Raw genomic sequence first — 22875 nt, 5'->3', positions numbered from 1 at the left:
CCTGGGCTGCTCCCTGAACCAGTGACTTCACGTGTTTTCCCAGGGTGAAGGAATCCCCTCCGTGAGCCCAGTCTAACCTCTTGCCTTGGACCCTGCTCCTGGGGACATCAGTGCCAGCTGCAGGCACGTCCTGGCAGAGCAATGTGTCCTAGCAGCGGGCCTGTGCCCCCTCTGTGTGCTTTGGGCAAGGTGGTGCTTATCTGGGTGCCATCGTGGAGGACTGCAGGTTGTGGATCCCAAATGGAGCGGTTGCTTCTGCTGTCAGAGTCCCAGTGAATGGCATTCAGTCCAGCTGGTGGCTGGCACCACCAAACACGAACACAAAACAGTTTTCTTTCACATTTTTATCAGTGATTTGGACGAGGGGGTGGAGGACACCCTTAGTAAGCTGGCAGACAACACCAAGTTGGGTGCAAGTGTTGATCTCCTTGAGGGTAAGAGGGCTGTGCAGAGGGATCTGGATAGGCTGGACCGGTGGGCTGAGGCCAGCTGCATGGCCTGCAACAAGGGTAAGTGCGGGGTGCTGCATCTGGGTCACAGCCACCCCGTGCAGCGACATGGGCTCAGGGATATGGCTGGAAAAGGTGCCCAGCAGAAAGGTGCCCTGGGGATGCTGGTCTGCAGCCGGCTGCCCACGGGCCAGCAGCGTGCCCAGGTGGCCAAGAAGGCCAGCACCACCCCGGCCAGCCTCAGGACCAGCGTGGGCAGCGGGGCAGGGAAGGGCTTGTGCCCTCGTGCACAGCACCGGTGAGCCCGCACTTCCAGCACCACGTTCAGATTTGGGCCCCTCAGCGCCAGAAGGGCATTGAGCTGCTCGGGCCTGGGCAGAGGAGAGCGGCAAAGCCACAAAGGGGCTGGCAGAGAGGAGCTGGGGGGAGCCACTGAGGGAATTGGGGCGGCTCAGTCTGGAGAGGAGGTGGAGGGCAGGCCTCACCGCCCAATGCAGCTGCCTGAGAGGAGGCTGCAGGTGCGTGCCAGTCTCTTTTCTCAGGCAGCAAGTGATGGGAAGCGAGGCCACGGCCTCCTACATTGGATATCAGGAAGGATTTCTTCAAGGACAGCATGGGCAAGCACTGGAAGGGGCTGCCCAGGGAGGCGGCAAGGTCCCCATCCCTGGAGGTATTTACAAGACATTGTGTAGTGCTGGGACACGTTAGGTCAGGCTGATGATTGACTTGACAACCTTGAGGGCCTTTTCCAACCTAGGTGGTTCCATGACAGTATGACCAATGTGAAGCCCTGCAAGCGGGAGGGTTTTAAGTCCATGCCGGTTCCCCACCGTCCCAGTACTGCCAGACTGGGAGAAGGCACTGGGGTGGTGACACTTGTCCTTGCGGCATCCCGCAGAAGAGCTCAGTGGCGGGAGGAGAGGAGCAGCTCTCACAGCCACAATCCCCTTTCCAGTGGGTGCTGCCAACAAACCTTTGACTTCCAGACCACCGCGTATTTTTGAACATTTTTTAAACACTTTGCTGTTCTATTTTTCCCCAGGGGGAAGTTACTCATGACGGAAAGTGCAGCCGCCCATGCCCACCTCCTCGCCCTGCTTTTAGGGGCCCCGCCGAACCCCGCATCCCCCCGCAGCATGCCCCATGCCGGCTCTGCACCCCCACATCCCCATTCCTGGCAGGAACCCCAAGCCCGGGGGCTCCACCAGGCAGCACCTTCCAGCCCCACTGCTGTGACGGGTGGGGGGGTTACTTTTATTATTTTATCCTTTATTTATTTATTTTACGGGCTGTTTCCGAGGCGGGAAGGGGAGAGGGGGAGCGCACAAAGGACGAACTGGGTGGGGGCCGGGCCCACCCCGCGGCCTTGTGAGGGGGGAGAGCCCCTGAGCCGTGGGGCCGAGGAGCGGGGCCGGGCCGGGCCGGAGGGGCCGGGGCCGGGGGGGCGGCGGTGGCCGGCAGGGGGCGCGGCGGGCCCGGCGGAGCGGAGCGGAGCGGGGGGGAGCGGCGGGAGCCCCCCCCCGTCCCCGCCCGGCGGAGCGGAGCGGAGCGAGCAGGGCAGGGCCGGGCAAGGCCGCGCCGTGCTGCGGCATGGAAGGGACGCGGACCCCCCCCCGGTACGGATCGCTCGAGTCCACCCGCTGGCCGGAGCCAGGTGAGCTCCAAACTTTCCCCCGGGTGGCTCCGGTGCTGCCCCCGGCACCCCTCGGGTTCCCCCCCCCGGACTCGGGTACCGGAGCCCCGCGGGGCGCCCCGCAGCGGTACCGGCCCTAAGGGGAGCCGGGCTCGGGCTGGGGGAGCCCCCAGGCAACCAGCGGGCATGGGGCGGGGGAGGAACGGGGCAGGGACGGGGGGACGGGGTGCATGGGGAGGGAGGGGAGCAGTGGGGGAAGGAGGCTGCAGGGAGGGAAGGGGCGGCTGGGGGAGAAGGAATGGACAGCAGGGGCTGGAGGGACGGGAGGATGGAGGGGAGAGAGGGTGGAGGGGAGCGAGGATGGAGGGACCGAGGGATGGATGGAGGGGACGAAGGGTGGAGGCAGGAATGAGCCCCCCACCCGGCTGATGCTGCCCGGAGAGGTGCAGAGCAGCCCTGCTGTCAGGCCCGGCTGTGGGCACGGCTGTGACCGGGAGGCTGGGTGCCCACGCTGCCCTTCGCTGCCTTTTCCCGTTCTGACCAGTTCCTCCAGAATGAAACAGGGTGGTTCTGGGGGGGGTGGGTCTGACCGGGGGGATCACCCAAATCATAGAACCTGGCCTTGGGGTGGGAGGTGATATCCCTCACATCTGGGCTGTGGGCACCCTTGGGAAAGGAGGCTCCTGCAGCCCTCCTGCCAGTGCATCCTTCCAACTGTAGTCCTAACCTATGGATAGCACAACCTCTGCCCTTCCCCGTCCCTTTCTGCTCCCCGTTACCCCCTTGCACCCAGCAGGACAGGGGCAAGCAGCCACAAAGTCATGGAGGGAGGCATGGAGCAAACTCCAGCACCTTGCTAGATGCTGCTGTGGGGTTGTTGCCCGTGAAGCTGCTCGGCTCCATGGGGAGCTACCTCAAGTGTCCATCATTCTCCCTTGTGCCTTCCAGAGCAGCAATATTTATCCCCGCCGTCTCCCCCTGCCTGAGAAGAGTGTCTGGGCGAGGGCGTGCAGGGGTCTGAGCTTGTCCTGCAGGACTGGTGTGCTCGGCCGTGCACTGCAGGTTCTTGAGGTTCATGTCCCTCAGCCGGGCACCCCAGGGGACAAGCACTGTGCCACCTCTGTAAACGCTGCCTCAGAGACGGGCAGCATGTTGCGGTTGCTCTTGTTATCAAACTTGCAGAGCAAGAGCTGATGTTGGTGGGCTGAATGCCTCTTGCCCATGCTGCTTTCTATGGCAGGGAAAAACCCACAGCTGACTTAAAGGCCTCTTGGGATGTGGCCCAGGTAAAGGGCCCTGACCCCCCTCCTTGGGGCACTGTCGATCAGCCGCCCAACTTTAACCATGAAATAAATCGCTCGCAACTCAACCCTGAACTGGCTGCTGCTGTGACTCATCCCAGACTTGCTGCTGGCTGTCTAAATGTTTTCACCAAAGCCATACGGAGTGAAAGTCTCCAGCTATTATACTCCTCATTAAGGATACTCTCTTCCCCTGGGCCATGCGTGATGATCAGAGCATCCCCAAGTTGAGATCAAAGCTTTCTCCCCTTACTTGGTTTCCCAGCTGGAAATGCTGCCTGTTGGGGCACTTTGCTCGGGCAGCGTGGGGCTGATTTCCTTGTGTGGGGCAGATTTCTGTGTGTGGGGCAGATTTCTGTGTGTGGGGCTGATTTCCGTGCCTGGTGCCGCTGCCGCTTGCGCAGCTGTGGGACCAAAGGGGCGCTGGGCAGCGTGGCTGCACACATGGTCATCCCGCTGCGCCCCTGAAGGGACACTCAGACCATGAGCTTGGACACACGTTTAATGAACGCCCCTGCCGTAGCCCCTCGCTGGTGCCAGGCACTTAGAAATGGGTGTTAGAAACCCATTCTCAGCTTTGGCAAAACCACCTCTGGGGACACCTTTGGCCCAGCTGTCTGCAGGACGTGCTGGCTTTCAGTCCCTCGTGAGCTCTGAGCGTCCACGCTTCCATCTGCGGTGGCTTTATGGAGTCGCTGCCATCACACAGGCTGCACGGTGCCCCAGGCTGCGCTGGGAGCTGTGGTGTGGCCTGGGCCTGTAGCTGGGGGGATCAGGGACTTGGGATCCCCCGCGTCTGCCTGGGGAAAGCATCTCCTGCACTAGCAGAGAAGATCCATGCAAATCCCATTCGTTTGTCACAGACTTACGTCATCACGTGGAATCACAGAGGAATTTGGATCAGGAGGGAACTCTGGACATCTCAAGTCCAACTCCCTGCTCAAAGCAGGCTTAGTTAGGTCAGGTCACTCACAGCCTTGTCCAGAAGGAATCTTGGACCAAGGATCAGATCCCTTGATCTCTCCAGTCCCAGTTCTTGTTTCCTGAAGGGGAAACATTTTCCTGCTGTTTAACTGGAACCTCCCATGTTCCAGCTTGTGCTCACCATCTCTTGCCTGATCTTTGCACACCTCCAAAAGGAGTCTGGCTCCCTCTTCTCTGCTTCCTCCCATTAGGTAGCTGAGGACAGCCATGAGATCCCCCTTCACCTTTCTCCTTCGGGTTGAGCAAACCTGCTTCTGTCAGCCTCTCCTTGCCCATCTTGTGCTCCTGTCCCTGCCCTTGCTCAGATGTTCAGCTCTTGGCAAGACCGCCTGTGGTCCTGGGCAGATGCTGGTGGATGGAAGGGGTCTCCACCAGCAAGTTAATCCTATCAGCCTCCTATAGGGTAGGGCATCCTATCAGTAGCCCTTGGGTTGCTGCCTGTATGGATTCACTGGTTTCTCATGAAGGTTGATGGATGTTTTTCATGCAGAGGATTAGCTCTGTTTCCCATTGCCCGGGTGTTCCTGCACCCCACAGTGTCTCCGGTCCTGCTTCCCAAGCCCTTGTGTTTTCTTGGTGCCAATCAACGTGAAGGATTGGCTGATGTTGGGCAGGGCCTCACCCTTACGAAAAAGCCCAGCAGCAGCAGCTTCGGGTTTCTGATCCCGAGGACTTTCTCCATTCCTCACTGAAAATAGAACGGGTGGGGAGAAGGTGCTTGGGGCAGATTTTAAGGAAGCAGAGGGAAGAGTTGGGGGCTGGCGGAGGCCCGAATGGCAGAGGCAGAGGGTGCTCCTGCCAGGGGGTTGTGGGCTTCATTTTGCAGGAGCTCTCACCTGGGGCTGCCCTTCCTCCTGAATTAAGCAGCTCCAGGCACACGACTCCCAGCTTAGAGCTCTTCTCCAGGACTTACTGCTCCGGTGAGATCTTCCCTGCCGTGCTGAGGACATGTCTTGCCTTAGGGACACAGAGTGCCCCGTCCCAACCACACCACCAAGGGGAACTTCCAGCTCAAATCCTGCAACCAATCCTCTGCTGCATGGCATAGACCTGTCCCTTGTCCCCACCCCATGGGTCACTCCTGACCTGCAGCCTCCACTGTCCTACAGAAAGGTGACCGCGGGGTGCATGAGGGCAGCTCCTCCTGCGCACCGTGTCCCCAGCCACGCTGAATTCCCTTGTTGCTGATTTGAACCCAGCCTGAGCCGAGCCAGCAGCTCTCGCACCCCTGTGGGCAGCTGCCTGTGGGCTGACATCGCCCAGCACTGCCTCCTCCTCCCTTCGTGTGCACAGGCAAGGGTTCGTTCCCACAGCTGGGATGGCTGCGGCTAATGAGGTTCTGGCATGAGAAGGGAGAAGGAGCGATGCTGACACCTGTTTCAAGCCATTGTGCTCACCGTTGTGGGTGGGAAGCAGCTGGCTGATGACCTGAGCCACGTACTTCTGCCACCAGTGATCAGAGCTGTGCTGGGCGTTTCCCCCACCCACCCAGGCCAGCAGTGACAGTCCCGCTCCCCCGGGCCCACCCCTGTGCTCCGAGCAGGGCTCAGACCTGTCCGTGGCTAATGAGAGCTGCAGTCAGCTCGTGTCTTTGTTTACTGGAGCATCTGTAAAACAATCAGCCTTGTCATTTCAGCCTGGTCACTGAAGGGACACTTGGGGCAACGCAGCTTTTCCCTGACAGGTGTAGAGCCGCACTGAAGTGCAGGCAGCCGCCCCAGGGAGCCTTCTGCAGGGAGGTGTGAGCAGGGCACACATACAGGGAGGTGTGAGCAGGGCACACATACAGGGAGGTGTGAGCAGGGCACATATACAGGGAGGTGTGAGCAGGGCACACATACAGGGAGGTGTGAGCAGAGCACACATACAGGGAGGTGTGAGCAGGGCACACATACAGGGAGGTGTGAGCAGGGCACATATACAGGGAGGTGTGAGCAGGGCACACATACAGGGAGGTGTGAGCAGGGCACATATACAGGGAGGTGTGAGCAGGGCACATATACAGGGAGCTGTGAGCAGGGCACACATACAGGGAGGTGTGAGCAGGGCACATATACAGGGAGGTGTGAGCAGGGCACACATACAGGGAGGTGTGAGCAGGGCACACATACAGGGAGGTGTGAGCAGGGCACACATACAGGGAGGTGTGAGCAGGGCACATATACAGGGAGGTGTGAGCAGGGCACACATACAGGGAGGTGTGAGCAGGGCACACATACAGGGAGGTGTGAGCAGGGCACATATACAGGGAGGTGTGAGCAGGGCACACATACAGGGAGGTGTGAGCAGGGCACATATACAGGGAGGTGTGAGCAGGGCACATATACAGGGAGCTGTGAGCAGGGCACACATACAGGGAGGTGTGAGCAGGGCACACATACAGGGAGGTGTGAGCAGGGCACACATACAGGGAGGTGTGAGCAGGGCACACATACAGGGAGGTGTGAGCAGGGCACATATACAGGGAGGTGTGAGCAGGGCACATACAGGGAGGTGTGAGCAGGGCACACATACAGGGAGGTGTGAGCAGGGCACATATACAGGGAGGTGTGAGCAGAGCACACATACAGGGAGGTGTGAACAGGGCACACATACAGGGAGGTGTGAGCAGGGCACATATACAGGGAGGTGTGAGCAGAGCACACATACAGGGAGGTGTGAGCAGGGCACACATACAGGGAGGTGTGAGCAGAGCACATATACAGGGAGGTGTGAGCAGGGCACACATACAGGGAGGTGTGAGCAGAGCACACATACAGGGAGGTGTGAGCAGGGCACACATACAGGGAGGTGTGAGCAGAACACATATACAGGGAGGTGTGAACAGGGCACACATACAGGGAGGTGTGAGCAGGGCACACATACAGGGAGGTGTGAGCAGAGCACATATACAGGGAGGTGTGAGCAGGGCACACATACAGGGAGGTGTGAGCAGAGCACACATACAGGGAGGTGTGAACAGGGCACATATACAGGGAGGTGTGAGCAGGGCACACATACAGGGAGGTGTGAGCAGAGCACACATACAGGGAGGTGTGAGCAGGGCACATATACAGGGAGGTGTGAGCAGGGCACATATACAGGGAGGTGTGAGCAGGGCACATACAGGGAGGTGTGAGCAAGGCACACATACAGGGAGGTGTGAGCAGGGCACATACAGGGAGGTGTGAGCAAGGCACATATACAGGGAGGTGTGAACAGGGCACATATACAGGGAGGTGTGAGCAGGGCACATACAGGGAGGTGTGAGCAAGGCACATATACAGGGAGGTGTGAGCAGGGCACATACAGGGAGGTGTGAGCAAGGCACATATACAGGGAGGTGTGAGCAGGGCACATACAGGGAGGTGTGAGCAGGGCACATATACAGGGAGGTGTGAGCAGGGCACATACAGGGAGGTGTGAGCAAGGCACATATACAGGGAGGTGTGAGCAGGGCACACCTTCAGGGAGGTGTGAGCAAGGCACATATACAGGGAGGTGTGAGCAGAGCACACATACAGGGAGGTGTGAGCAGGGCACATACAGGGAGGTGTGAGCAAGGCACATATACAGGGAGGTGTGAGCAGGGCACACCTTCAGGGAGGTGTGAGCAGGGCACATATACAGGGAGGTGTGAGCAGGGCACATACAGGGAGGTGTGAGCAGAGCACATATACAGGGAGGTGTGAGCAGAGCACATATACAGGGAGGTGTGAGCAGGGCACATATACAGGGAGGTGTGAGCAGGGCACACCTTCAGGGAGGTGTGAGCAGAGCACATATACAGGGAGGTGTGAGCAGGGCACATACAGGGAGGTGTGAGCAAGGCACATATACAGGGAGGTGTGAGCAGGGCACACCTTCAGGGAGGTGTGAGCAGGGCACACATACAGGGAGGTGTGAGCAGGGCACATATACAGGGAGGTGTGAGCAGGGCACACCTTCAGGGAGGTGTGAGCACTGCCACCAGCCCCCTGCCCGTGCCCGGGTGCAGCCGCGACGCGCTGCGGGGTGGCAGTGCAGCAGGATGCTCGGGATGGGAGCTCAGCATCCCGGTCCCTTAGCAACCGAGGTCCTGTCCCCTAGCAACAGCAGCCCGGTCCTGTAGCAACCGCATCCCTGGTCCCGTAGCAACCCCAGTCCGGTCCCCTAGCAACCCCTTCAGGCCGATGGAAACCAGGCCGGGGATTTGGGGGGGGATCCTGGGCTTGTTTGCAGCAGAGGCAAGAGCTGAGGGGAGGCAGCGCATCCAGCCCCATGCTGTGTCCAGCCCACATATCCTTTGGTCTGTCCTGAGCAGGCGCTGTCTCCTAGGAGCATCCCAAGAGTTTAGGATGGGGAACAACTAAGGATTTGGCATTCTGGTGTCGGCTGAAAGTGGCCTGGATGGCTGCTGGAGAGGGAGGTATTCTCCGAGTAATCCTCATTAGTTTCTAAGCCAGAAAGAGAGAAGAACCCAAACCAGTCATGCTAACCTAAACTACTCATATTGCTGCTCTTAAACCTTCTCCACCAGCAGCCTTGGAAACATGCCTCACTCTGGGAACAATTTCTCCAGCAGTTTTGGGGGCAGAGGACCAGTGAGTGCAGGGTGCTTTGCCTTGTGCCTTTGTACTTGTCTCTTCCTGCCCTGCATGGGCGAAGTTGCAGGGCTGCAGAAAGGCAAAGGCTCGTAGCAGAGATGTGCGCTGTGGAGATCCAAAGGAAGCACAGTTTTCCCCTGATGTATATGATTGTTAATGTTGTCTCATAGCCTGGCCTTGCTGTAGCTGCTGAGCCCCCCCTCCCCGACCTGTGCTGCGTGTACATCGCAGGAGAGCCAGATTAGCCTGCGTGTGATGAATGCGCTGCTGCACGTCACTGATAACAAGCTCGGTGACATGATGCTGAGAGCCAGACTGGCAGGGAGCTGGGAGCTGGCCTCATCTATCCCATAAAACAGGCTGGGGGTTGATGCAGGCCGTGCAGGCTCGCAGGCACTGCGTGAATCAGTGGGACATCAGTGGGACATGGGTGGAGGCAGAACTGGTGGTCAGAGCAGGATGATGCCTGCTGGACTCTCATCCTGCCCATCCCTCAGCTTGCCACCTCACTCTTCTAATATATGAGAGCCTCTTTTTCCCACATTTTGCTGTGATGTTTTTGCCTCTTGTCCTGAGTCAGTGACATCCCCTTTTCCTGTTTCCCCAAGTGGGTTTCCCCAAGTGCTCTTTCCATGCACGTGTCAGGCTGTTTCCTCTTGCAGCAGCAACCTGGAAAAGAGCTTAAAACTGCACATGCTTACTGGCGATGCTGTCTGGTGTTTGCAGGGGGTCTGGGAAACCCCATCGTCCTCAGCACCTTAAATGTCAGCTGCTGGCTGATGTGGCTTTGTTTTCCTTTACAGAGGATGAAATTGTTTCCATGGCCGACTCCACCACCACCATCGATGACATCGAAGGGGAGCTCTTCAAAATCGAGAGGATCAGGGAGATCCTGGTGAGGAGGGAGTCGGAGCTGCGATACATGTGAGTGCTGGGAGCCAGCCTATTTCTATGCAAACCGAGTTGATGGCATGGGTTTAACCAAGCTAAAACACACCTGTGTTCCACCATGAGCACCCCATCTTCTCAGCAGGTTCATGCTCAGGCTGGGATTGGGAAGGGACCCGAGGTTTGGTGGCTCATTGCTGCTCTCTGGAGATACTGCTTTGCCCCAGCACGCAGATCTCTGGCTGTTGAACAGCCATGAGCCCACAGTTTACTGTCCCCATGCTGCAGCGTTATGCATCCTCCCAGCTCCCATGTGCCTGGACCAGCCTCGGTCCCTCATTCCCAGCACAGCCTTTGCAGCCAGATGTGGAGGGTAGGGTTTTCTCCAGGGCTCACAGCAATAGTCAGAACAGTTTTGGAGTAAAATTTTGGATGCCTTTCATATTTAAGGCAATCAATAGTCACTGTGCTGCAGTGACTGAGGGGGATGAGGAACATTTTCTCAGGATATATATTGGTATCTGCTATGGTGTGGAAGGAGAAGGACTGACTTACCCACACTCCAGGTTATTGGCACAACGGTCTCCACTGAGCTCTTCCCTTTTGGAGTATCAGCACGGAGAATTTGGGTGCGCAGAGTGCCAAGATCAAAGTGGCCCTGACAAAAAGAATCACAGAATCATAGAATAACCAGAGTTTATGGGAGGGACCCATATGGATCATCGAGTCCAGCTCCTGTCTACCCAGCAATTAAGACCATATGACTAAGAGCACAGTCCAAATGCTTCTTAAACTCTGACAGGCTTGGTGCCATGACAGTGTCCCTGGGGAGCCTGTTCCACTGTGCAACAACCCTCTCGGTGAAGAACCTCTTCCTGATATCCAGCCTGAACCTCCCTTGTCGCAGCTTGATACCATTCCTGCGGGTCCTATTGCTGGTCACTAAAGAGAATAGATCGATGCCTGCCCCTCCACTCCCCCTCGTGAGGAAGCTGTAGGCCGCAATGAGGTCTCCCCTCAGCCTCCTCTTTTCCAGGCTGAACAGGCCAAGTGACCTCAGCTGCTCCTCATACTTCTTCCCCTCTAGGCCCTTCACCATCTTCGTAGCCCTCCTCTGGACACTCTCCAACAGTTTCACGTCCTTTTTGTACTGTGGTGCCCAGAACTGCACACAGTACTCGAGGTGAGGCCGCACCAGCGCAGAGTAGAGTGGGACAATCACTCCCCTCGACCGACTAGCGATGCCGTGCTCGATGCACCGTGGGGTACGTTTGGCCCTCCTGGCTGCCAGGGCACACTGCTGGCTCATATTCAACTTGCTGTCAACCACAACCCCCAGATCCCTCTCTGCGGGGCTGCCCTCCAGCGTCTCGTCGCCCAGTCTGTACGTACAGCCAGGGTTGCCCCGTCCCAGGTGCAGGACCCAGCACTTGCTTTTGTTAAACTTCATGTGGTTGGTGATCGCCCAGCTCTCCAATCTGTCCAGATCTCTCTGCAAGGCCTTTCCACCCTCAACAGAGACAACAACTCCAAGTTTAGTGTCATCAGCAAAATTTCTCAAAACACCTTCTAGTCCTACATCCAAATCGTTTATAAAAACATTGAAGAGGACTGGCCGTAAAATGGAGCCCTGGGGGACCCCACTGGTGACAGGCTGCCCATTTACTACAACCCTTTGAGCCCTGCCCGTCAGCCAGTTATTCACTCATCGTGTGATGTTTTTGTCTAGCTGTATGCTGGACATTTTGTCCAGTAGGATCTTATGAGAAACGGTGTCGAGAGCTTTACCGAAAAGGCAGAAATAAAGCCAGTTTGACGAAGAGGGATGGCCAGAAGAGAAAAGCTCATGAAGCAAAGCTGCAACAAAGCTGCACAGCCCCTCTGGGGCCACTGGGGTCTGCAGTCCTGACTCTGGCTTAGCAGGCAGAGGCGACTGGGAGGCAGCCGAGAAAAAACGCAAAGATCCAAGGGGCTGGAAGGCTCACTGCAGCGTGAGATAAACAGACGGCGCTCCCAGCACAGCTCTGCATATCATGCATGTGGTCTCCAGCTTGCAAAGACCTGCATGCCATCAGCGAGAGGCAAAGCAGGGTTCTTGGCTAAGACACCTCTGAGCCAGGAACATGATGAGGGCCATGCCCTGGGTCAGCTCAGGGCTGCAGAAAGCCGGGTCAGACCCATGGAAATGGGGCTCCCAGCTCCCTGCACTGCCCTAGGGCAACCCTCGAAGTCCTGGTGTGGGCAAAGAGGGAACATGCCACGCACATGGAAGTGAGATGTTATTTGTCAGCCTCATTAAAATCTCAATGACCCAAATCAAAATTCAACAAGCAGTTATGATTTGAATTGCAATGATACTAGCATTCATGGTCTGAATTGATTATGTTTTTTTATATCACTAACTTGCTATAGTCAGCCCAGTTCTGAACTCCCATGCTGTCAGGTCAACCCAAAACCTGGGATTTTTTGATGGTAATTGCAAAAAAATGGATTTACTGGGCTGCAGCACTTGACATGCTGCTGTTTTAATGTGTTTGGGTCTCTGCTGGTGCCTGCACCACAGGGATGACAGGAGCCTGGCAGTGCCCATGTAAACCCGCTGCCTGCAGTAGCTGTGAGCTGGGCTGTGGTCTCGCGGCTCAGATTTGGAGTGATGACCTCTGTGAGGGATCAGCACAGTTCGTCCCAAATCTATTGCTGAAAAGGATTTTTGGAAGTCATAACAAGTGAAGTACTTAAATGCTTTCCATGGCAACCAGTACCTAAATCTCAGAGGTGCTGTCAAAACTCACAGCTCTTGGTTTTCCGTATCCCGTTATTTGTTTTCTATGTCCTGGGGTGGGTACGGCTGCAAAATTCATCACTGGGAAGTTTTTGGAGGCACCACAATTGCATGTCTGAGCAGCTGGGAGTCACTGCTGGGGACAAGGGAACTCCCAGGTCTGGCTTCTGCACGACGGGTTTAGACAGGATGGGGATGTGGGGCTGCAGCGGGGATTTTTTCCCAATGGGGGATAAAAATAGGATCAGTTGGACTGTAGGGCTCAGGGAGACGGACATCTCCGTTGATGTGCCACCAAGTGGAGATGTGACTCGTCTAGTCAGTCCATAGGGATCAGTGTTTTCTTCTTGCTGGAGATGTCAACCTAAAACGTTCCAACATTTCTGAGATGTCTGTGCTGAGGAAAACAATGACACTCCCGGTATTTCTCCCTTTATAGGGCAAAAGAAAGGTCTGAATTTCCTACGAGAGGTGCAGCTTCACGCCTCACCTACTCTGTGCAGGAGTGACCTGCTCCAATCCCAGGGCCAGGCAGGGCAGCATGGCCGTGGCTGATGCTGCAACGTTATCTCAGGTGGCAGAAATAATCCCAGCTCCAGCAGCAGCCTCCTGGGTGCTTGCCTTTGCAATCTCTCCCAAGTTTTATTGAAATGACAATTTTTATTACTGCCTGTTCATTACTTTTATTATCAGTTTTCAAATGATTTAATTCAATTTTAATTTTAATGTTTCAGTTATCATTTGACTCTCTATTTTAATTTAATAAGTCTATCACCGGTGATCAGCCAGTTGCCCATGTGTCCTGTGCAGCCCTCCTGCTCGTGCTCTTCGCACAAGCTCAGGGCTCAGCCACCAAGGCACGAGGAGCAGGCGATACGAGGACAGACAGACCTCCCTCTTCTCCCCACACAGCTGCCAGCCGTTGGCATTGGTGGACCTGCTCAGTGCAGTCTGCAAACAAATGAAGACACTGTCAGATGGAGCAAGGGAATAACAGAGCCAAGAGGAAAGACTTCCTCCGCCTGGGATATTCTCCTCCTACAGCGATATCACACGGGGTCCCTCCTCATCAGTCTGTTTGTTTTCCTTTCTCTAATTAATATTTCTGGTGTCCTTGGCACAGCTGACAAAGCTGCAGCTTCGAGCAGCTCCAGTGTGACTCATATCAGACTGGGTGGACGGCGTGACTCAGTGGAAGGGCCGGCAGGATTACTGAAGGTGCAGGCAGGGCTTTTAATAACGAAGGCACATCTGTTCAAGGTAGCACCAGCTCATGAGTCGACTGTGTGTAGACACAGATCGTGTTTTAGGGTTTCTCATCACTCACAGATGTGGAGCTTGCTAAAAATCTCAGCTGAGCTCTTCCAGGTTGGATGCTTTGCCATGCACCCTGCACAGCATCCATGGAGTGAGTTCTCCTGCCTTCAGGTCTTGGATGACCTTGGGAAGTTCATGCTAAGATGCTGGGGTGCTTGGTAGGGTTCAGGAGGACATACAGAGTCTCTGTCAAGGTAAAAAAAAAAAAAAGGGTTGTCTGATTCCTTGATTTCAAATGAGCCAGTGGCCCAAATCCCTTGATTAGGGATCTTTGTTTCCTGGGTGCCTCAGTGCCGAGGAAAAGCTGCTTTAGCAGCCGCCAGCTGGACGGACAGTGCTGAGGCTCAGGATGCAACTTTGACTTTTCCCAGTCCTCCCAGTGAGGGATAATGTGAGAGGTGTTCAGGGAGGGCTCAGAGCAGGAGCAGAAGTGTCAGATGGGTCAGTCTCATCATGCTTTGCTTGGAGATGTGGCTGTCCTTGGCCAGCCCCAGGCTGATGCAGTGTTGGAAACTGGAGGGAGGCAGATGGGGCTTGGTGGCCCTTGGGTCACTGCTCACTTTCCGTATGAGCTGCTGGCAGAAGGCAGGAGGACTTGGAGGAAAGGACCTCGAACAAAGCAAGGAGGGCTCTAATGCTAGAGGCTGCTGGCAGGAGAGTGGTGGGGAGCACAGCGACGAACCAGGGGCAGCACTTGGTTATTGGGGTTGTGACTTCTCTCACCTTCTGGTGTCACCTACCCAGGGAGATGCTCGAGGGTGGCTTGGTTCATGGTAGAGGGAGGTCTCAGCCATGAGCACTGTCAGCTGTTGGGGTTTTCCTCACTGTTGGATAGTGCACAAAACCCTTCAAACTGAGGCATTAAAGTTCACTGTGGCCAGACATCATCATTCCTCGGTCTTGTCCAAGTGGGGCTTTAGTGAGGGCACAAGCATGTGCTTCTTTTTGTGATAAATCAATGAGTAAACTGGGTTAAGTCTTCCCCACTAGCTGCAGTCGCACCAGTGTACCTTTGGGGGTGGTTGAGCATCCATGGTGCTTCCTCCTCCTCCCCAGGCACCACCACGCTGCCCCAGCACAGAGTGTGCCACCCTGCCGCTGACACCTGAGCTAAGCTCGGTGCCTCCTCGGGCTTGTCCTTCTTGGTGTCTTGCTGCTGGCGTGAGATGATTTCATTGCCCACAGCTTCAGCAGGCACCTTTTCTCTTGTTGAAATGACCTTGCTCCTCAGCGGGCACCTGCAAAGTTTGCACACTTTTCCCCTGTGTTGTATTTCATTTTTCTGACTCTTTTTTTCATTTCTGCAGAAAGCCAGTATTAAAGTGTCAGACTTTTTCTCGGTGGTGGCAGTTTCCCTTTGCTTTTGGATTTTGCTATTTAAGGAATGTAATTTTTTTTTTTGGAGAAGAAACACAGCTGCTATTGCATGTGCCAGGTTTTAATAAGGTATCATTGTCATTAGAGTGACAAAACTTTTGCTTTGCCAACAGCCAGTGACACAACCCATTTAGCTGCAAAAGCAGCTCTGAGATGAAGTGGCTGCCGATTCCCATGGGAAGGCAGGTAGATCTGCGCTCCCCACCGTGGGCACTGAGGGCATGTGTTGGGTTTTGCTCTGGATGTTTTACACCTTTCCTCTCCCAGCGTTTCCCTCAGTGGTTTCATTTGTGTCTCTGCAGGATGGATGACATTCAGCTTTGCAAAGAAATCAGCCGGCTGAAAAAGGAGCTTCAAAAACTGATAGCCCTTCCAGGTAAGGCTTTGTAAAACTTCAAAGAGCTGCACCCTGCCTCTGTACTCAGCAGAAAGATTGCCATGAAATGCAAGAAGCTTTTCACCAGGTCCCCCCTTGAGATGCTGCTGCTGCAGGCAGTGCATAAGCAGCAGGAACTTGGCTCCTTGGGTCTGACCCGAGGTCTTTCTCGGGACAGGGAGACCTCGTCCAGGCCTGGGCGGACAGCAGAGGAAACAGAAGGGGAAGAAATGTGAGTCCTCTGAGGAGCAGCATGGGCCTGGTAGAGGGGGAAGACAGGGAAGGGTTGAGTTAAGTTCCAGTGAATGGTGGGACCTGCCGTGTCCACCGAGAACGTGGCTTGGGTGAGCTGAGGGGAGAAGCAGGGGACATTGTGAGACCGCACCTTGGAGGCAGCGGGATGAGAGAGGCCTTCAGAGGCCTCGAGAGCATGGAAAGCAATGAATTGATGCTGTGACCATGTCAGAGATGTCTGTCAGCGGCAGGGCAGAGGGCAACATCTGCCAGGGCAGGGCTCCTGGTTGCAGCCAGGGTAAGGTGGGTGCTGGGTGTCCCTGTCACAGCCAGACCTGCCCTTCTGTGGCCAAATCTCAGCTCTCTAAAGGATCCCCTTCAGCCAAAATACTTTAATGAAAGCACACGCCAAACAACTCCAGGTTCGAATGAGAAAGAACAAGAAGGACTTCCCCACACGCTATTGCCATCACTGTTCATAAAGCTGTGCCTCCTCCTAGGACATCCCCATTCAGCCCCAGGAAGGACTCTGGCTGTGTTTTCAGGACCAGGTGGGAGTCAGGTCCCTGCTTATTTGTACTCACGCGAGCCTTAAGATCCGGACCTTGGTTACTTCCACCACAGGTACCTCGCTGAAGATGCTGTGCTCACTGAGACCACAGAGTGGGTAGCAGGGGGCGATGCCTGGGTCCAGCTGTGCACATCTGCTTCCCAGAGCAGCTCAGCTCAGCAGGTCTGCGCCCAAGGTTATCCCCAGGCCAAGGGTGGCAGAGACCTTTTCTGCTGCCGTAGTGTCGCTATGCTGTGTGTGTTTGTGAAACACCAGCACACAGACTGAGGCAGGTTAGAGCCCAACTGCTGCTTAATATGCAGGTCTTGGTCAGATTAATACAACCTGGCCACATCAGAGGGAGGTTCAGGCTGGGGACGGGGTGGGGGGAGGAAGATTCTGCCATGAAGACAGGAGCTGCATGAGAAATGTAGACCCACATCTCCTAGGGATTTTTAATTCAAACAGCTTCTAGTTTGTAAATTAAGGCTTGACTTAAATGGTGGCTTAGGAACAGAATTAAACTTGTTGTTTTCTGAAGATTGAGGAATGTGGCTGGCTTTCCTTCATCTGCTTTGGTCTTTAATTTCAAGTCTTTTCAGTGTTCCCAGATTCAGCTGAAGCAGGAATGCTGCTTACATGAGGGATGCTCTTTTTGCCTTCTTTATAACTTGGCTCAAATCAGGCTGTGCTGGAAAAATCCTGCAAATTGCTGGCTTTGTGAGGCTGTAGCAGCAGATCACTCATAAAAATGGGTGTTGAGGTTTGGTTCAGAGAAGGATTCAAAGACGTCAGTGCTTACTCAGAGCTCAGCCAGACCTGTGGCATGAAATCTCACCAGACCAAACTGCCTTTAATAATTCAGAGAGATACCATGGTCATGATGGACTCTGACATCAGCAGGTTGGAAAAAAAGGTGTAGTGTTTGTACAGTGGGTTAACTCTGACATGCTCTAACTCAGGAATGCAGACTGCTAACGAACTCCAACTAAGCCGATATGTTTGTGGCCAGCCTGATGTTTCTGATTTTCACAGCATTCTAATGACACCGTAAAGTACTTCAATTCCCACCAGACAGGTGGGAGCTGCTGCCGGAGGCTGTGGCCATGGCCCTGTGAGTTTCCATTAACTCTTCATGGTGAAAGACCTGTGTCTGTGTCCCAAATCAGATTTTTCTGCCGGGGAGCTCGAGCTCACTCCCTGCACAAAACCACAATTGGAGGAGAAGCCTTTGTTTTCTGGGGGTGTTCCTAACAACATGATGATAATGAATTCCTTCTACTCAGACCCCCACGGCAGCACCTTCCATCAGTACATAGCAGACTTTAAACTACAAATCAATACACAGTTTATGTAACTGCTGAGACCCTGCTGACAGTGTTCGCTCCACACTGTGAATTTTGCTGCATTTTTATTTAGCTGAAGGAAAACTGGAGATTGATCCATCGTGTGCTGGATTGATTTTGGAGCTGGCTGCTGAATTCAGAAATGGTGTTGAATAGCTGCAGCACAGACAGTCACAATTTCCTCCCAAGGTAGCTCTCCATTTAGATTTAACACTCCTCTATCATCTTATAGAATCATAGAGTGGTTTGGGTTGGAAGGAACCTTTAAAGGTCATCTAGCCCAATCCCCAGGGATCTCCACGTATTCTGCTTGCCAGTATGTACCAATTTATATAGAACATGACATCACAGTGATGTGAGAGTTTCCTGGGTCTTCACTAACTCACTGCCCAAAGATACATGGCACAAGTGCTTAAGTTAGGTCAGTCTGGGGGTGCAGGGGACAACCAGGGCTAGCACATTCAAAATAGCCTGGCAGACACTTGCAGTCATCCTTGTCATTGGGGGTGGATGGAGCCCGTGTAGACTGACAATGTTTTTAAAGGTCAGATGCACTGCGTAAGATCACAGGGATGGTGCTCAGCAGGGAATAAGGCTATGAAAAGCAGCGGATTGTGTTTGTTTTCACGTCTTTCTCTATATGGGATAGTGGTGCAACGTGTTCCCAGAGCACATGGGCATTGTTGATAATTCCCCCCTTCTGTTTTTGAGTCACTTGGATCCCTGGCTGGTTTCTCAAGGACCTGGCTGAGTGGCAGTCGGGTGGGGTCTCTGCTGGCTAAGACCATAGTTGGGTGTGCTGACAGGGGAAATGTGGGCTAAGCACATCCTGGCAGAAGGATGACATCTCAATCTGACATTTCTGAGCACCTTGGGACCAGGTGCCCACCCTCTTCAGCACTGACCCCTAGAGAGCCATGCTGTCCCACCAGTGAAGCCACTTTGCTTGGGGACCCTTTCTCTGCTTTGTGAAGCTCCCAGTTGCATCTTGCAATGCTCATCCCCATGGAATTTTGGGGAGAAGCTCAAAATCCAAAGTTTGATGACACCAGACCCAGGTGGTTTGAGATGAGGTTGTCGCTTATTTAGCAGCCTGTATCTGGGTCCAGGCACTTTGGGTTGTTTTTTTCCCCCACTCTCATATCTGCTCCCAAGTGTAGCAGAGCAAGCTTGGCCTTGGCACGGGAGGGATGACTACCGCTGATATGTGAAATGTGCTCCTTGTGCTGCAGAGACCGAGAAGTCCAACGAGGAGAAGCAGAGGGAGGAGGAGCTGGTGCAACAGATACACAAGCTGGTGGAAACTCGGGATTTTCTGGTGGACGATGTGGAGTTTGAGAGGCTCAGGTAGCTGGGTACAATTTATTCCTTGCAATGAGGACAGTGCAATCTGTCCTTAGATCGGCGTTATGCCTTGCCAGATGCCTCGCTGCTCCTTTCCCAGGTGCTAACCAATCTCTATCACAGGGAGAGAGAAGAAGACAAGGAAATGGCAGAATTCCTGCAAAGTAAGCTCTCCAAAAGCTACCTCCAGAAAGCAAGTAGGTGGCTGATGAGTTTTATTCCTCCCATTGAACCTCCCTGCCAGTTTCTCCCTTCGCTAAGCACTTTGTTCACAAGATTTCACTGCTCTTTGTGGGGCGAGCTTACCTGGAGGCCGTCTGTTGCTGGAGGAGGGTGTGGGGAAATGGCAACTTTGGGGTGCTGGTGTTTGAGATCATATTGTGGAAACATCACAAATCAGTAGAGATGCTGTGCTTCCATGTACCCTCCTGGCACTTCTCAGCCATCACGTCATATGAGAACTGGGACAAGTGGGTGTCCTTTCATGGTTCATGTACTTCATCTGACCTTTTCTAACCATCCCCTTCCATTTCATCACACAGTTAGCTGAGGTCACAAGTCACGGTATCCATCCAGCCGTCCTCTCTTCATGGCCTCTGGTGGCAGGCCACCCTTCCCTGTGCCTCCATCACTGCTGGAGGAACACCTCCCCAGCGTGGTGGGCATCTCCTGCCTGGGGTCCCAGTGCCTCTGCGTGAGGAGGGGCAGCACCACAGCCCTGAGAGGAGCTCTCAGAAGAAGCAGTGGGCCTGTGCCCTTGTCAGCAAGCAGACACCAACCCTAAAGGTAACAATGCTTCTCTCTGTAGCTCCTGTCAAAGAGAAAAAAATGACTTCCAGGGGGCAGCAAACCTCCGCCCCGTATATGACCAAGACAGGCCTCACGCTGCTCAAGGAGTGCTGTGGCTTCACCTGCTCCATCATGTAGCCAGTCCCCAGCTCCTCTGCACAGGACATGACCATGGTAGTGTACGCCTCCTGGGCTGGGTGACAGGGGTTCCTTGGGGTACTGGGGCTGCCCGTACAGGGTGGGTGAGCGCTGATATATGGGACACAGAGCTCCTGGCACAGCAGGAACGGGGTGCGAGGGACCACCAGGCTGCAGCCCTGCTCTATGGGGCAGTCACTGGGGAAAGATGGCCTAGCCCCACTGTGTCCTGAGAGGGGCTGGAAGGGAGGCAGCAGTGGTGATGTCTGGGAGGAGGCCGAGGAGATGGAGAGAAGCATGAAGGGAATAATGTGGTTGCAACCCATGGTTTCCTATTTTTTTCCTTTTCTCCCCAGGTCTCCAGCCAGAGTCCACTATCTGCTGTCCTCTGAGAGTTTCAACCTCCCGTCATTATTCATGCTTCCCACTGCAGCACTGCCACTGAAGAGACTTTCCAAGTGGGCTGGTGCAAGCTTGAATGATGGCATGTCTCCTTGGTGCCACGTCAATGGTCGTCTCCTCCATGACATCAACAAACACTGAATCCCACCTGAGCTCAGCTTGGCAGAGGTGTGTGCAGCAGTGAGCCCACAACAAAGAGGTTCTGCACCTGCCGGAGTAATAAAACAAGCACTCGGAGCTAACCTTTGGAGAACATTGTGCTCCACCATCCAAGACACGCTGTTGCCACAGATCTCATCCTTGGCCTTGTACCAACTTGTGAGTCTCTGTGGGATGGTTCCGAAGGACTCTTTGTGGGGAATGTCTCTGGTCTGGGGTTTGTTGCGTTTGCCTTGATGTTATTGCCAAGTCCCCTGTGGCTCTGGGTAGATCTGTGGGAAGTGGGAAGTGCAGACCCCTGAGCCGGCTGAATGAAGGGCTAATTCTTGTAGTTCTTGTGATGTTTTCACCTGAGAGCAGCTGTAGTGTGTTGAACTACAGGCAGATGATCTGCTTTCCCCACCTCGCTATTACTGGGTTCAGTTTCAGCTCCAAGGAAAAAGAGGAAATTAAAAAAAAAAGAGGAAAGGAGACAAAATCAGAAGAACAGAGCAACATGCAAAGGAAGATGAATCCAAACGGGAGACTAGAAATGTGGCAGGGAAGGTGGAGAGAGCAGGTGAGAGACACCCTCACTGCCAAGAGGGCACTCAGCCCTGCACTCCAGCACCCATCCAGTGCCCCTGGGCTTGGCACCATGAGCTAAGTCCTGTGTGAAGGGCTCACAGCAACCCGAGGTCACCCAGTGTCTCAGTCCTGCTGCTTCTGAGCATCCCCATGTGGAGATGGCACAGCCAGAGCTGCTACACCGACTGCAGCAGGACAGGGGCTCTCCTCAGGGGGTGTGAAGGCCTCTCACATCTCCAGCCCTGCCTGCCCTGTAGGGTGGTGTGGTTTCACTGGGTGGCCTGGGGTGGCTTCCCCTTTGGGTGGCTGCCCAGGAGCTTGGGCTGCCCTCTGGCCAGTGTGCTGAGGCCTTCAGCTCAGCCCTGCTGCAGCTTGCTGGTGGGCCTGGAGGTGGTGGGTGCCTCTGCCTGGCCCAGGGGCCGGCGTGCCCATGCCAGAGAGGTCACAGCCCACCTGTCTCTTCTCATTGCACCTGAAAGCACATTCATCCCTATAAAACCACGCAGGTGGGACCCTTCCTGGTGCAATGTCACAAGCAGGTCCAAGTTCCTCCTGCATTTCTCTATCAGCACTGCCAGAAATCCCAGTTCTCTAACCTTTGAAAGGGGGTTTCCACTCACTTGTCCTTCCTGAGCAATCTCCTCTCCATGCGGTTCTTACCAGCAGCAATGAAAGTCCACGAGCTCTTAAGCAATCCCTTTGCACACTCACAGGCTGGGGTGCAGGGCCCCAGCAGGCTGTCATGGTACCTGGCCATCTCTAGCAAACTTGACCCCGCTTTGGTTCAGGTCTCCTCTGAGCTGACCTCAGTGGTCTCAGTCTGAAGCCTGCCTACATTTTGTGCTGCTTATTGTTAACGACCTACTGCATCCTACAACCTCCCCTTGCCAGTTCCTGGTGTTCCCCTTGCTTTGGGGAGGCTCCACTGCAGGCTGGAGGGAGCGCCCTGTGGATCACAGAGGTGAGTGGGTCGCAGGGAGCTTCCCTCTGCTTTGCCAGCCTGGTGTAACAGCACGAGGTGCATCCGCACCGCAATACACGGCCGGGGCTGTTGCTCAAGCAGCAGTGACAGGCCAGCATCAGTAGCATCCAGCCTGGAGCTGGTGGGACAGATCGGGCCTCTCTTGCTCTCTGCTCTTCCAGACACTGTCCCGTGGCTGCTGTGCCTGGCGGTGCTGCAGCCAGATGTGGAGCAATGTGGGTGCTCGCTGAGACCCACGCAGACCCGTGGCTCAGGGCCTACAAGACCCCTCTCACTGTGCTCGCCTTCCCCAGGCCTTGGGAAGGGTGAATTCCTGAGCCAGGATGTTTTGTTGGGCCAAGAGGGAGCCAAAGGCCGGGAAGGGCCCTTGATCCACTGCTTGGTCCCCAAATTCATCCCTACCTCCACACCTCCAGGCCCCAGGAGCCAGACTTCAGCTGCTGTGCAGTGCTTGGGCAGGCAGGGAGGATGGCCAGGAAGGAGACGGGGAGGATCCTGACCTGTTTTGCTCTGTGTTTGCTGTCTGTGTTTGTGTGGCTGGTTGTGGAAAAGAAGACAGGCTGCTGTCCTGGTCATACGATCCTATTTGGCCTGTGTTTTACCTGATGGCAAAGGTGCGCAGCACACGGGAGCGACACTCGTTCATGTGCATTGATTTCAACCCAAACAAATAAATGTCTGTTGGAAGCTTG

General features: G+C 54.9%; 1 protein-coding gene across 7 annotated transcripts; it reads left to right on the top strand.

Moving 5' to 3' along the window:
• Positions 1-1946: 1946 nt before the first annotated feature.
• On the top strand, positions 1947-22875 carry LOC121056853 (bMERB domain-containing protein 1-like). 7 transcript variants are annotated; one of them, XR_005813537.1, is made up of 7 exons: positions 1947-2103; positions 9736-9856; positions 15599-15672; positions 19035-19149; positions 19270-19343; positions 19689-19932; positions 20430-22875. XR_005813537.1 is itself a non-coding variant. In XM_040530280.1 (7 exons), exons 1-6 carry the CDS (start codon positions 2040-2042, stop codon positions 20071-20073), a joined length of 567 nt encoding a protein of 188 aa, XP_040386214.1. In that variant the 5' UTR covers positions 1947-2039; the 3' UTR covers positions 20074-20106; positions 20430-22875. The 7 variants fall into 7 exon arrangements, 3 of the variants coding, with proteins under 3 accessions (XP_040386214.1, XP_040386212.1, XP_040386213.1); XM_040530280.1 differs by lacking the exon at positions 19689-19932 and adding an exon at positions 19955-20106; XM_040530278.1 differs by lacking the exon at positions 19689-19932 and adding an exon at positions 19955-20109.

This window comes from Cygnus olor, chromosome 18 (assembly GCF_009769625.2).
Source record: "Cygnus olor isolate bCygOlo1 chromosome 18, bCygOlo1.pri.v2, whole genome shotgun sequence".
NCBI lineage: Eukaryota > Metazoa > Chordata > Aves > Anseriformes > Anatidae > Cygnus > Cygnus olor.
Note: the sequence above shows the minus strand (reverse complement) of the source record. Positions and strands in the feature narration are given on the sequence as shown.

What these genes read in the sequence shown, in the direction of transcription:
- LOC121056853 (XM_040530280.1), top strand. Translation starts at nt 2,040, where the DNA reads ATGGAAGGGACGCGGACCCCCCCCCGGTACGGATCGCTCGAGTCCACC. An exon ending in AAAACTGATAGCCCTTCCAG is followed by an intron (nt 15,673 to 19,034) that starts GTAAGGCTTTGT and finishes CTTGTGCTGCAG; the next exon opens with AGACCGAGAAGTCCAACGAG. An exon ending in GTGGAGTTTGAGAGGCTCAG is followed by an intron (nt 19,150 to 19,269) that starts GTAGCTGGGTAC and finishes TCTCTATCACAG; the next exon opens with GGAGAGAGAAGAAGACAAGG.